Genomic DNA, 15,441 nt, shown 5'->3' on the forward strand with positions numbered 1-15,441 from the left:
TCACTATGTTGCCCAGGTTGGTCTTGAAGTCCTGGCCTCAAGTAGGCCTCCTAAAGTGCTGGGATTATAGGCATGACCCACCATGCCCAGCTATTTTTACCTTTTTAACGTGGCTACTAGAAGACTTAAAATTGCATTGTGTGGTTTGCATTATATTTCTACTGGACAGACTGGTCTAGGGGTATCCTCTTTGAGCCTCAGTTTCTACTCTGAAAATGGTACCTTAATACTTACAGGAGGGAGGTGAGGGTCAGAAGAGCAGTGGAGATGGAGGCTTAACCTGAAGGGGCAGCCTTCTTGGTGGTTATAAGGACTTAGTCCCTGTGTGCTTGGCCATGTGGAAGGATGGAGGGATCACTAGGATCTTGCTAAACCTGATTAGAATTCCAAGAAAAGTACCATTGCAGAAGCTCAGAGGAGGAGCAGTAAGAAGTGAAAAATGTGTTCAGGCATCAGGATCTACTAACAGACCTACTAATCCTTAGCAGTCGACTCATCAAGCATTGGCCACCCCTCCACCTCTGTGCACACATGTGCATGCACACGCGTACACTCACACTTGCCCAGGTTGCATTAGCTATGAGGCAGGTGTTACAGGTAGACAGATCCCATTTCAATCCCAGCTCCCCCACTTGCTACTTTATATCACCTCTCTGAGACACAGTTATTCATCCATAAAACAAGGCTCATGATGCCATCCTTACAGGGATGGCTGTGGACGTTAAATGAAGTATTTTCTCATATTTTATTACACTCCAGCACAGAGACTAAGGGAATAGACTTACCAGCCACTGTCTGGATTTGAATTATGATTCTGCTACTTACAAGCTGTGTGACCCTGGGCAAATCACTTAATTTCCCCGTGCCTTCATTTCCTCATCCATTACAATGGGAATAAAGGTAGTAACTTACCTCCTAGGATCCTTGTAAGGATGAAATGAGTCAACACATGTGAAGGGTTTAGAAAAGTACCTGGCAGAGAGACAGAGCTGTGCAAGTGTTAGCTTTTCTTGCTATGTTAGAATTGCCTGGTGGCTTTCTTGTCACCCCCACTAGCCTTCCACAGTAGGGGAGAATGCTGAGTCCCAGCTTCCATGCTTGTTCACCATGGTAGGGGCATAGCAAGTCAAGTGTTTGGGACAGGAGAGAAGATAACATGGAGAGAGGAGGGAAGTGGAGAGGGAGGCTGGAGTTGAAATGCTTCCCAGTTTGGGTGAGGCAGTGAAGGGGCTGTGGGAAGGTCTGGGGTGGACTCCTGAAGGGGTAGAGCCCTCCTTTTTGCTCTGCTGCTCCAAGCACAGCAGAAAGTATGACAGATGCTTCTTGAACATAAGGGAACTACTTTATCAGATGCCTTCATTTCCCCCTTGGCCAAGAATTATGTGTAGATGAACAAAAGCTCTCCCTCCCTCCCCTCTCCATTCATCCTTCCTCCCTCCCTCCCTCCCTCCCTCCCTCTCTCCCTTCCTTCCTTCCTCTTTCTTTCTTTTTTTTTGGTAACAGTAAAATATTTTAATGTCTTAATGGCAATTTAAAAAGCCCTGCTGGCCTCTGCTCCTCAGCCACTTCCAGAATTTCCATGGGGGCCCTGCCAACCCCATTTCAAAGCAAAGCCTTTACATGGAGAATTGCATCTGATAGAATCTGGATTCTTCTGTCTCCAGGCTGTGCTTTCAGTTGCTGGGGCTTGGGGAAGTGTGCACTAAGGCCCAGGGACAGACCATGCCTGGTGACACATTTGGGGACGATGTTGTTGTCCCTCGTACTTTTCCGGTCATTACAACATGCTCTCTCAGGGAGAGCAGAGATTAATCTTTCCATTTTGCAGAGCATTAAACTAAGAGACAGGATCACAAGTACTTAGAAACTTGAGCTTGGGCATCAGTCACACCTGGATTCGAAGTCCAGCTTCACTCATTTTTAGCAAATCATCTTTCTTTTCTGAACCTCATTGCCTCATCCGCAAAGTGGGCATGATCATTCCTCCCTCCAAGGGCACTGTGAGTTTGGAATGAGATGATGTATGCAAAGCTCAGAACACAGAACTTGGCACCTTGACACTTGAAGGACAATCTGCTTTCCCTAGGTTCACTCTTGAGTTGTTTCAAGGAAATTGGTATACTAGAGAGCCCAAATTTGGAGCTGGACAGGCTAGCCTTGAATCTTAACTCTCCTAAGCATCAGGTGTTTGGCTTTTAGGCAAGTATCTTTGCCCAGGCATGTCTTTGTGTCTTTGCTCTATTATCTAGTTTGTTAATTACACCTGTCTTATGAGTGTATCATGATGAGGATTGTCTGCAATGATGGATACAGATCTTCTAGGTACATAGTAGATCGCTGAGCAGTGTTGCTCAAATGAGTGAATGTGCAATAACCATATTGCAGGAAGAGTGTCTGCAAGTGGAATTTCTGTGTACTGAATGCCACTTAAAATACCCTACCTGAGGAAATTACACAGTAAATCCTTTCGTGAATTGAATAACATTTTCTTCTAATGTGTGTTTTTCTTTTCCTCAGTTGGAAGTTTTGAATAGGTAATAGGTTTGCGTGGGGCTTGATTGAAAAGATACAAAGGGTTTATAGGGAAAAGTAGCCTCCCTCTGTCTTCATCCTGCAGCCACTTAATTCTCCGTCCAGGACAACCAATTTTGTAAGATTCTTGAGTCTGCTCCTAGAGATGGACTATTAATGTAGACAGATGTCTGAGGGCCCATCCACTAAACAGCTTTCAAAACCTAAGTCCCTCTTCTCCCCCACCCACCCACTCACCCCCAGCATTCTCAGAATCTCCCAGTTACTTCCTCTCTAGGGTAAAGAGTTTACCAATCATTTAATCCCTCTCTTTCACTCTCCTGCCCTTTTTCTTTTAACAATTAAAGAATGAAAAAAGAAAAAAAAAGAAAAATTACCTATATTTCTCTCTTCAGAATTAACAACGATTAATATTCTGACATAATGCCTCTTAGACTTTTTTGTTTATCCCTTTTGCAAGAGACTGTTCACAGCATACCTACGCATTGCCCTGTTCCCTCCATGGTCCTCTGAGTGCCTCTGAAGCCTCCTCGCACCTTCTCCTCCTTAGCCTCACTGTGCACACCCTCGCCCAAGCCCCCCTCTCCTTCCACCTGGTACTCACTGAGTCTCCGGGCTCCCTTCCCTGCTTGGCACCCATTCTGAGACCTGAGTCCCACTGGAGTGTCCTTCCTGGTACACGCAGCTGATCAACTCACTCTCTTGCTCCAGAACCAACCAGAGTAAATCCTCTGATCCTCAGTTTGTCACTCAGGGCCTTCCGCTGCTGCGTGGCTGCAGCACACCCTTCCCGGGCAGCGCTCGACTGGATGTTGCTCCGACTGGCACTCCCATCCCTGCAGATGCCCAAGCTGTCACCTCTCGCAGAACTCCTTTTTCTGCCACGGAAGCCCCATCCATCCTTCCAGCCCTGACTTAAATCTTTGCTCCTCTATAAAACCTTCCCGGGTCCTCCGGGTTGAAATGAATTGCTCTCCCCATATTCCTGGCATCTCACTGAGTGGTAAACAGAAGCCATGAATTAGGTTTAAGGCTCCTCAGGATTCCGTTTGTCTCCCTCACTAGCTCATGCCTGGCAAGGACTGAGTCGTGCGTGTCTTTGCATCTCCTCTGCTCTGCTCTGGGCCCGGCACACAGTAAGCCCTTGACTGAAATGTGTGCAAAATTAAGTGGCCTAGAGTGTTTTTATAGAGGTAAGCTCATCACCCAAAGCAACAATAGCTGTCAATTATTTAGCACCCACCCACGGACCAGGTATTTTACATAGCATATCTCCTTTAATCTTCAAAGCAACCTCACAAGGTTAATCGTTATTGTCCCTCCTTTGGAAAGAAGGAGCCAAAGTGCTCAGAAAGGTGCCGCGTCTCCTCAAGGTCACACAGCCCAGAAGCTGCTGGGCTGTGGTTGGACCCCAGATCCGCCTCACTGCAGAGCCTGAACTCCCTCCATTAATCACGCGGCCTCCTGGGGCACTGGGATTTACAGAGAGAGTCTGGGGATGGGGTTGCTGATCTCTGGGACGGTTGAGGGATTTGCCAAGCTTCGGGGGGGGGGGGCTGCGAGGCTGACTGACGGATTGTGCTTCCTCACAGGGGGGATCAGCTTTGGGAGAGCCAAGGGGACGTCGGGCTCGGAGGCGGACGACGAAACGCAGCTGACGTTCTACACGGAGCAGTACCGAAGTCGCCGCCGCAGCAAAGGTAATGGAGACCTTGGAAGGGTCCAGAACCAGAGTTCGTGGAAGGAAAGCCTGAGAATCAGATTTTGTGCTCAGTGACAAATCCTAAATCTTCTTTGACCTGGTCCTGATCCAGTTAAACACTGAGCTTGCATTGGTTGACCTGGCCAGACTAGTGACCTTCATAATTTCCTTTCCTTGCTTCATCCTTTATTTACTTTCTGCCCTATCTCATTCCTCAAAAAATTGGGGGATTTTTTTTTTTTTAGGTCATGCAGTTTTTTAAAAAAATTCAAAACAGGAAATGAAATAGCTAATCAGACTGAAAGGAAAATGGGAATAAGGAAAATTATTCAAACTCAGAGGAGACTGACACAGGGTAATCCATGCAATCTTGTGTTATGCAGCTCTTAGAAGGAACTGGAAAGTTACATCAGAGATTCCCAGCAGCCAAAGTATAAAGGGAAACATGGTCAGAAATAAAATGTACAGGGTCTATGGGGTGGAACTGAGCATTTGTTTAGGAAATTCTATTTACCTGACATTGAAAGCAGACAGAGAGTCCTCCAGTTGGTCCCTGTAAACAAGGCACCATGTGACTTTCTAGAGAGTATCTTTAACAGATAAAAATCAGTGTTGGTGCACAATTGTTTCACACAGTGGCACTTAATGTAAGGTGATATCAACATACTGAAGCAGGATCCCATAGAGGGCTAAGCCTTATAGCCAAGATGCATAATTCTTTGATGATTCAATGTATTCTAAAAGGAAAATGTAGCATATTTCAGGCAATCATTCTGTGAATGTAATTCCTCATCCCCGAGTGTTTCATACTTGGAAGAGACCCTGGCGTGTAAATGTGTATTCCCTGCCAGCGATTAAGGGCCGATCCATGCATGGGCTTCGACCAGCCACTGAAGAAGATCCTGTGGCAGATATCAGGTCACGTGGCAACTGTGTGGCCCTTCCACCTCTCCAGAGAAGGGAGCGAGGAAGTGCCTGGGGCAGGGAGTAGGGGAGAAATCCTTTCACAAACCATTCTGCATGCATCCCACCCATGCATGATGGGTGCTGCAAGAACATAGATCACATAGCTTCTCTGGGCTCCTCGTGCTCTTAAACAAGTTAGTTACCTTCCCTATGCCTCGGTTTTCTCATCTGCAAGATGGATCTTGTAACTGCCTCATGGGGTTGGGGATGAATTTTGGTTGAGTTACATAGGAACTTTATTATGATGCCTGGTGTGTACTGAAAGTGAAATAAGGTCGACATTATTAATGCCAGTTTAGTTCTCATTGTAGTCCCTGTGCCCCAGTCTCTGGCACATGCACTGACAAGGCCTGAGTGAGGAGGAATGTTTCCACCGACACGTCACCTGGGAAGGGCCCGCAGCCTGTGCAGCCATCAGATGAATGGGGTCTGCCTCTCCCTCCTTCTCAGTCTCAGCTTTCTCCACTTGATCTTAGCCACAAGCCGAGAAGTCGTCCTCAGCTTTGTGCAATCTTGGGCATTGTAGATTTAGAAGTTGGGGATTGACTATTCTTTTTTTTTTTTTTTTTTGAGACAGAGTCTCACTCTGTTGCCCAGGCTAGAGTGCCGTGGCGTCAGCCTAGCTCACAGCAACCTCAAACTCCTGGGCTCAAGCGATCCTCCTGCCTCAGCCTCCCAAGAAGCTGGGACTACAGGCATGCATGCATCACCATGCCCAGCTAATTTTTTCTATATATATTTTTAGTTATCCATATAATTTCTTTCTATTTTTAGTAGAGACGGGGTCTCGCTCTTGCTCAGGCTGGTCTCGAACTCCTGAGCTCAAACGATCCGCTGCCTCGGCCTCCCAGAGTGCTAGGATTACAGGTGTGAGCCACCGTGCCCGGCTGGGATTGACGATTCTTGACCTGTCTTCTCCCTCCCCCAATCCAGAGGCCAGAATTAGGGCTGGGGAAGTCAGTCGGTCCCCTAGCAGGACTGGGCTATTTACAGCTAACTGGAAAAATATCCATCAGTGAGCCCAGCTCCCATAAATTGGAGTTGAACTCTAAAAAGAAAAGCAAAAGCAAGCCACAGAACTTGCCATAAACTATTGGCCCAGTGCCTCTATACAATCTAGAAGGCCAGGCTGTGTTTTCAGGGTGGTGAGGGCACCAGCCCCTTCCCTGCCTGACCCTCTTGCCAGTCAAACGCCAACGCCACTTACCTCATCTCTCTCCTCCATGTATTTTCCACTAATGGCCCGTCCCTTTCCCTCCACCTCTGGTTCCCATCACATCTTTCTTTTCCTCCTCAGTATCTTGGGTTCATTTGCTTACTTGTTTGTTTGTTTTAATTTCTATTTCTTTTTTCTTCTTCTCTCCTCCGCCTTTTCTTCCTCCCTCCCTCCTTTATCACCACCTCCTTCTCTTCATTCCTGACTTCCTGCCTTTTCTTTTGTTCTGTTTTCTCTTCTTCTCCTTGTCTCTCTTCTTATTTTCTCATCCTCTTCCCCTCTTTCCCTCATTCTCTGCTTTACTCCTCAGCTCTTTCCTGATAAATCTGTCCTTCCTTCCTTCCTTCCTTCCTTCCTTCCTTCCTTCCTTCCTTCCTTCCTTCCTTCCTTCCTTCCTTCCTTCCTTCCAAACATACTACAAATGTTCGTTCAGCACCAACTACATGCCTTCCTCTCTTCTAGACACTGTTGACATAAACCAAGCAACAATTTTCAAACTCCTACCCTTGTGAAGCTTGGAGTTTTGGAGCATGGATTCTGGTGCTGGGTTGCTTGGCTTCAAATCCCAGCCCCCCCACTTACTATCGGTGCCATATTACACATGTTACTTAATGTCTCTTTGCATCACTCCCCTAAGCTGCAAAATGAGGATATTAAGATTAAAGCTCTGGGGAATTGTTCTAAGGATTGAAATTAGTTGGTATCTGTAAAGTATTCAGGAGGAGGTTAGAAAGGGAGAGAAGAAGAATTCGTGGCAGAGCTAAGCTGCTGAGCAAGGACCACTGGACCTAGTGTGTGTGTTGGGTTGGGAGGGGGTTTCAGACCTGACTAAGGTGCAACTTGCTGTGTGTCTTTAGTCAAGTCCCACCTCTTATTCTGGCCTCAGTTTTCTTATCTGAAATGTGGGAGAGTGGAAGGGTGGGAGCTTGTCACATTTGATCTCTGAGGTCCCTTCTCCCTTGGGCATCCATGGGACAGTCTGTGTATTTGTGAGAATCCCTGTTCTTGGAGTGTCCCTTTGCATCCTAATTGCCTCTCCCGTGCCAGTGCCTGCCCCCTTCCCTGTTTCTCTTTTTGGGGGCAGGGTCTGACCGTGACACTAGGATGCTCTGCCATCCCCTTTGGCTGTGCCAATGGCTTTCTTCTTCCCTGCATCCCTCAGGCCTGCCTGGACCCCCATCATGCCAGCCCTCCGCTTTCCTCTGTCACATGGTTCCAGCTCCTCTTTAGCAAATGCAGTGCATTGGCAGTTCCCTGTGGTCTGCCCAGGGGCACGCGACACAGAAGAGATGACAAAGTGCAAAGGGTAGGGAAAGAAGAAGATAAAAATACCAGGAAAGACGGGTCCCTGTGCTAATCGAGAGCAGACACCTCATAGCATCTGGGACTCCATATCAATTCACTATATCCTCTTCAGTTCCATCCAAAAAAAAAGAATCTGAACTGTATTTTCCAACTCTAGGGGCAGGTGGGCTTGGACCAAAGCATTCACCTGACCATCTTTAAGTACTCAGATGGAAGTTGAGTCTCTGGGGTCATCTGAGGGTGACAGGGACAATGGTTTCCAGTTCCAGCTGTGTGTAACCTTGGCCAAGTCACTGCTAGTCTCTGAGTCTGACTTGTGCAGCCTCTAAGTGGAGGATTAAGAGTGATGCTTAAGAGCAACTCAGTCAGCACTAGTTACGTTTCTCCCGGGGCCCCTGCACTGGGGCACACAGTATTGGGGAAAAATGTTAGAATAATTTAGAAGACAAAGTATAACCAGTTATTGAGCTGAGCATTTCAGATTACCCCAGCTTGGCCGGGAGTGGTGGCTCACACCTGTAATCCTAGCCCTCTGGGAGGCCGAGGCGGGAGGATCGCTTGATGTCAGGAGTTCAAGACCAGCCTGAGCAAGAGCGAGACCCCATCTCTACTGAAAATAAAAAGAAATTAGCCAGACAACTAAAAATAGAAAAAATTAGCCAGGCATGGTGGCACACGCCTGTAGTCCCAGCTATTTGGGAGGCTGAGGCAGGAGGATCGCTTGAGCCCAGGAGTTTGAGGTTGCTGTGAGCTAGGCTGACACCACGGCACTCACTCTAGCCCGGGCAACAGAGCAAGACTCTGTCTCAAAAAAAAAAAAAAAAAAAAGATTACCCGAGCTGTAGGAGAAGAAAGACATGGAGGGATAGCTAAATATGAGAGGGCTTCCTGGAGGACTCAAAGCTGGAAAGTGACTGGGGTCTCAGACTTGGCTCTGCCTCTTCTCATCCATGTGACATGAGCCAGCAGTCTCAGTATTCCCATCTTTAAAATGGAGTCACAACACCTTCTTCACAGGGCCATTGTGGAGATTAAATGAGATAATGAGTATCTCCTTTATAACCTCAACTCTTATAAACAAGTGCTCCCTTCTCCCTTGCTCCTTCCTAGTCCCCTTTGCCTGCATCCTTTGCTTAAAAACTGCTGAAAGTCCTTTCTCAATGGTCTCAGTTGATCTGTTTCAACCCATTATTAACCTTGCATTTTAAAACTGTAAATGGGGCTCATATTGCTTCTCCACTTGGAAGCTTTCCTTGCTTTCCTTGTGCATTCAGGATGGAATGTGAACTCCTTACCACACCTGCAGGCTCCTGAGTAGTCTTGGCCTGCCTGTCGCTCCAGGGCTCTGTCTACTCCTGCCACCCAGGCCTGTCCCCAGCACTCCCACATCTGTCCTGACAGAACCTTTCCAGAATTTCTCTCCTGGAATGCTCTCCCCTGGCCTGACTCACATACCCCTGCTCACTCGATGTCTCTGCTTAAATGGCATGTTTTCTGCAAAGCTGTCCTGCTTCTGAGTTGATTTCCCAGCCTAATTCTATAGCAAATTCTGTGATTTTCCCCCTTCTTAAACTTAATCATCACTATCATTTGACAGTTACTGATCTGTTCTCTGGGTACTGTTTGTGTCCTCCGCTGACCTGGAAACATCACGAGGATAGACACATGGTCATTTGTGTTTAGCTTTCTATCCTAGCACCAAGCGCAGGGGTGGGTCCATAGTAGGCACTGGGCTAATATTTTTGAATGAATGAATGATGAGTGAACAGATGAAAGAGACACCTGGTGCAGTGTCGGGATTATTGTAAGTGCTCAGGGTGGATGCTGCTCTTGTCTGCCCTCTCCTGTTTTCTCTCACTTCCTCCCTGCTTGCTGGCAAACGGGCTACTCACCTCTTCCCTTCTCCTTCCTGTTCCTGGTGACCAGAGCTGAGGCCTCAGCCCTCCCCATTTTTCCACTTCAAGGCCACGGAAGGACATGCCCAGCAGTGGCAGGAGGCCAGAGCACTGATGTTGAAAACCCCACTCTGCCTGGGTTCTTTGATTGTGGTTGCCATGTGTTCCATCTGGGAGGGGTGTCCCAAGGCCTGGAGGTTCCTTGGCAGAATAGGACATACCTGGGGCTGATGGGGGAGGGCATGGAGAGTTCTGCAGGGAGAACCAGGGCATGAATGCCACTGGTTTTGCTTGTTTCTTTGTTTCAGTGGCTTGTTTTAATTTGGCAGTTCTTAAACTGGGTTTTTCTATAATGATAAGAACCATTGAAGTATAATCAAAATTTTCTGCTAAAGATATATAGATGTGTGCCTTTTTTACACACATACCCCCACACACCCACCTGTGCACACATTTTAATCCTGTTTTAAAGGAAAAGGGTAGGTAAGGGAAAGTTGAAGCCTTATCTGCAGAGGAGGCCTCTGGGGACTGAGAGTAGGAGAATGTTCTGAAATACAAGCTGAGACTCCAGGAAATGGAAATGGGATGGGGTGAAAGTTGAGCATCTGCAGAAGGGTAGCTGCCAAGGAGTGAGTGCAGAGAGTATGTGTTAAACTGGAGAAAGGGGAGGAGGAGAGATGCCAGAACTGGGCAGACCCCAAATCTAGGGCTGCAGGAATGACGGGAGTCATGTCTTGACATTGATTAAGGTGCCTACCTCATCCTTTATCCATCACTTCTGGTCAGACCACAAGTTTTTTTCAGGCCTAAAGATAATCCATCCAATCTGCCCTTCTAGGCACATAGAAGCCAAGGCCAGAGAAGGGAAGCATCTTCCCCAAGGTTAAATATGTCATCTCCTCAATGACAAAGCAAATGCGACAAAATGGGTGGAGCTGGGCAAAAGATCTGCGGGTGTTCTTTGTACTCTTCTTATCCTGGCAACTTTTCCATAAGTTTGAAATTATTTCCAGATGAATATGCTCAGAGAGCAGTAGTGCTTCCAGGTTGAGCATAGGCTTTGGAACCGGCAGACCTGGGTTGAAATCTTTGCTCTGCCATGTCCTAGCTTCTCAGCCTAGGGCAAGGCACTTTCCTGCTCTGGCCTCAGTTTCCCTTGGGTAATCTTTCTCTTCTCCCTTAGGCTTGCTGCGTGGATTAAATGAGATAATCCGTGCAAAGGCAGCGCTTATCCGCGTGTGCCTGCCATGTGATCCGTTAAATGTTACCCAGTTAAGCACAGCAAAGCAGTGCCTGAGTCAGGCACAGCTCCGTGGCTCCTTTCCAATGCGCTGGCCCACAAAGCAGGCTTGCGTCTAGAAAAAAATAAATAAATAAACATTTTTGGTGAGAACATGCATTTGGCAGGCCTGGCCTCTTGGGGACATTGTGATACAGCTTTTCGCTTCACCATCCTCTGCGTCTTGCCTAAATAGAGCCTTTCTCATAGGCCCATCTACTGGCTGCCCTCTGCCAGGCTGCAGGGCACACACCCAGGACCTGCTTACTTAGTGGACATTAGTGGATGTGAGTAGATATGAGTGGACGTGAGTGGACTTTGTGGACGTGATTAGACATTAGTGGACGTGAGTGGATGTGAGTGGATGTGAGTGACTGGACATTATTGGACATGAGTATACATTAGTGTACATGAGTGGACGTGAGTGGACATGAGTGGACATTACTGGATATTACTGGACATGAGTGGACATTAGTGGATGTGAGTGGATATTAGTGGATGTGAGTGGACATTAGTGGATGTGAGTGGATATGAGTGGACATGAGTGGACTTTGTGGACGTGATTAGACATTAGTGGATGTGAGTGGACGTGAGTGGGCATGAGTGGACATTAGTGGACGTGCATGAACATTAGTGGATATGAGTGGACATTAGTGGATGTGAGTGGACATTAGTGGACATGAGTGGATGTTAGTGGACATGAGTGGACATTAGTGGACTGCATGGACATTAGTGGACATGAGTGAACGTGAGTGTACATTAGTGGACATGCGTGGACATTAGTGGACGTGCATGGACGTTAGTGGATGTGAATGGACATTAGTGGATGTGAGTGGACATTAGTGGACGTGAGTGGACATGAGTGGACATTAGTGGACATGAGTGGACATTAGTGGACTGCGTGGACATTAGTGGACATGAGTGAACATGAGTGGACATTAGTGGACATGAGTGGATGTGAGGGACAGGATGAAGACACCCGTATTTGTATCTGCTGCAGGTAGCCTGATCAGATCCCTGAGAACTCTCCGGTGTCAGCTGTATAACTTCTGGGGTGGAGGAGAAGGTAGCCCTGGAGGAGTTCAGGCACTGGGAAGTCAGTTCAGAATGGAGGACAAAAGGCGACATCCATAGGACCAACCCTCCCAGGGCTCCACCACTAGTGGGGTCTGGTGTTTGGTCAGGCAGGAAAACATATGACAGGGAGAACTCCCAGGGCTGTGCTGCAGACAGCCCATCCCAGTTTGCGAGAGCTGATTGCGCTCCTCTCTTCCAAGAGATCTCTGCCGTGAGCGGCAGAGAGAAGCTGGTAGTTAGGGCCTGAATAGGAGGTGGGATACTCTGGTGTTTCCCACTTGAAGGAATGATGAGTTCTAGAACCTGGGTCAGGTCAGGGCCAACATCAGGGCTGGAGTCTTCAGCTGTGTGGTAGGAAGAGGTGTCAGGGCTGGGTGGTTCTCTGGCCTGAACGAACCTCAGAACCACTTTTAAAATACCAGCTCCACGTACTGACCTCAGACCTATTTCATGGGAATGTCCGTCTGGCCAAGCAGTCTGGGTATTGGTATAAAATCCTTCCCAGATTCTAGTTTTCAGCCAGGGTTGGGGACCACCACTCTACAGCTTCCTGGACATGCTAGCCAACCGCACATCTCTGTTCCCGTTCTGGCTCTGGGCTCCTGTCGAATATATTCCCCCTTTCCCACCCAGGGACTTGAATAACAATTGAAAGAGGAATAACAACTTTTAGCAGTCACTTATTGAGTGCCACTATTGTGCCAGGCCCATTGCATTCACTAATCTTCCCATGCAGTCAGTTGATGTCCTCGTCTCCATATGGAGAAGAATAAAACTGAAACCTGGCAGAGTAACTTCCTCAAGGTCATGGAACCAACATGTTGTGTGACTGAGTCTTGAACTGGGTCCAGTTGGCTCTGAAGACTGTTTGTTGTCATCATACCCCAGGACTGTCCCCTGGGAGAACCTTGTATATTTTTCTTCCTTTCGTCTTATCATAGCTCTTTCCCTGATGGTTAGCTGTTTGCAATTTGTCATAGGTGGCAGAAGGTTCTGGTAGCCCACACAGGCTTTCTGGAAAGATTCTAGTCCCTCTCACTGAGAGAGAAGCTGGGAGTTGGGATTCCGTTTACTGAAAGCACAGTAAGATGCAGAAGCCTAGCTTTGATCTACGCCTGCATTTGGCCTTATTTAACTAGACATTAGAGAAGAGAAAATTACGTGTTCAGAAATTGTTATAGACTTAAAAAAAGCTTTTTTCTGATGTCTCTCTTTTCTCTCCCTCCTCAAACCTCAGAGAAAATAGACATTGGCTCTTTATTTCTGTTAAAGGTCCCTTCCGGACTACCTCTACCCAAACCCACAGAAACACCAAGCAGTCTTGGCAAACGAGCGTTCCTTGAATGCAGCAAGAAAGCCGGCCAACCCCAAAAACTCCCTCCCCGGGCCCAAGATGCTCCCTGAAATAGTGCTGAAATTGTTCTCAGTCCTCCTCCTCCTCTGCGGCGCCAGCCCGCTCAGCACCTGACAGCCCCGCATCGAAGGGAGGGCGACGGCTGTCAGAAATCAAATAGGAGACCAAAGGCGATAAAGCAAACATGTCGTTTTTAGTTGCTTACACTAGCGGGAAGGAATAATCAGTCTCCCTCGCTTTCTTGTTTTCATCCAGGCTCAGCAGCATTTCCCCCCTTTTCCTTAGAATGAGTGACAGCTTCCCACCCCAGGCAAGAGCTCTCTGTCATCCCGTTTCTTCCCAGTCCTGTGGGTTGGCCAGGATTCTCTCACTCCTGCAAAACTCTTTTCCAGACACGAAGGTCAAACTACAAAGTCATAAGCACCCGCTGTGGGTCCAGAGCTGTGTGAGGCGAGTTGCTTGCATGCGTGACATTATTTAGTCCTGACTCTTGGTTTGGGTGATAATGGAGGTGACAATCCCATCTTAAGCGGTTTTTGTGATGATTAAGCAGTAGCATTTGTTATTAGCGTATAAGGCATGTGAAGGAAGATAGCTAGAAAAAGGCTGGGGAGGATAGATTCAGCCAGATTGAGAAAGGCTTTGAATGCCAAGTTCATTCATTTATTCCTTCATTTAATCAATTCATGTTCCCTTGATATCTAATTCTGTTGAACCTCTGTGCTAAAGACCATGTATATAGTGGGAAACAGACCAGTAATGTGGCTGTCCTTATGAAGTTTATAGTCATTGCAAGGGGACAGTAGAAGGGAGAGAACATTTCACAAATAAACACATGCATGAATATATCATTCCAAACTGTGGGAAATGCCTCTGATGAAAAGAAAGGAAGAACCACTATAATCAGGGGACGCATGAAATGCACCTTTGAGCAACCAGTATTAAAGCTTGTACCTGAAAGATGAGCATGGGTGGCCAAGTGCTAGCCAAAGGCTTGTCCATGTGAGCAGGAAAGAGCTTGGGCTTGAACCTCCATGAAATGGGGAGTCCAGAGAGGGGTTGGAAGAAGAGGAATCCATCATCTTGTTTCTGTCTTAGGAAGATCACATTTTCCACAGTGGAGAAGAACTGGAGGGAGGAGAGATTGAAGGCAGGGAGTCCAGTTAGGAGGCTACTGAGGGAGAATGGGGAGGGATGGATGTCAGGAACGTGTTAAAAATACAGTCGGCAGCACCCGGCGACTGATCAGCTCTAAGAAGGCGAGTGGCTGAGGATCACCAATGCTGAGCATCGGTTTCTGGGACAGGAGCTGGAGAGAATCGCACAGCTCTGGAAGGGAGGAGGAGGAGGTGTTCAGGAGAGAAAGGGACAAGCTGGATTTCCGAGCTGCTGCCTTCGAGGTGCCTGCGAGCCATCCAGATGGAGACATTTGCCAAGCGGAGCTGAGCTCAGGAGAGTTCTGGCTGGGAGGAGAGAGTGGGAGTTGCCTCTGTGGTCGTGTTTGAGTTTAATGTTCTGAGTAACCAACTGCCACAAACTCAGCAGCTCCAAACAACATGTGTTAGTTATTTCACATTCCTGCAGGTCAGAAGTCCCGTCGTGGTGTAACTGGGTTTTCTGTTCCTGGTCTCACAGGCTGAAGTCGAGGCGTCAGTGGGGGCTGCCATTTCAGCTGAGACGCGGGATTCCCTTCTAGGCTCATGTGGGTGTTGGCAGAATTCATTTCCGTGTAGCTGTACCAGTGATGTGCATGTTTCCCTGCCGGCTGCCAGCAGGGACCACGTGGTCTCAGCTCCTGTAGGACACTCTGGAGCCCTTGCCACGTGGGCTCCTCCACAGGTTGTTCACAACATGCTTCCTCGAGGCCAGCAAGGGGGACCACGCTTTGACTGTCTTCCATCAAGGCCCCAGTCTCTTAGAAGGGCTCACTTGATTCAGCCACGCCTACCCCGGGATAAACTTCTTTTTTGACAAAGTCAACACATCTGGGACCTTTATTATATCTGAAAAACCCTTTCACCTTTGTCCCATCATATAGCCTAACCATGGAGTGAAGTTCTATGCTAGTCACAATCTCGCCCACATTCAAGAGGGGAGGAATACACAGAAGGTGCC

General features: G+C 47.7%; 1 protein-coding gene across 1 annotated transcript in view; it reads left to right on the forward strand.

Annotated features, from left to right (window-relative positions):
• ASTN2 (astrotactin 2) overlaps positions 1–15,441 on the forward strand; it is an 808,895-nt gene that overhangs the window by 284,126 nt on the left and 509,328 nt on the right. Inside the window, exon 5 of the mRNA XM_045563087.1 lies at positions 4,125–4,232. Coding sequence (XP_045419043.1) covers positions 4,125–4,232 — 108 coding nt within the window. The remainder of the gene's footprint in view (positions 1–4,124; positions 4,233–15,441) is intronic.

Source organism: Lemur catta, chromosome 10 (genome assembly GCF_020740605.2).
Source record: "Lemur catta isolate mLemCat1 chromosome 10, mLemCat1.pri, whole genome shotgun sequence".
In the NCBI taxonomy this organism is placed as follows: Eukaryota; Metazoa; Chordata; class Mammalia; order Primates; family Lemuridae; genus Lemur; species Lemur catta.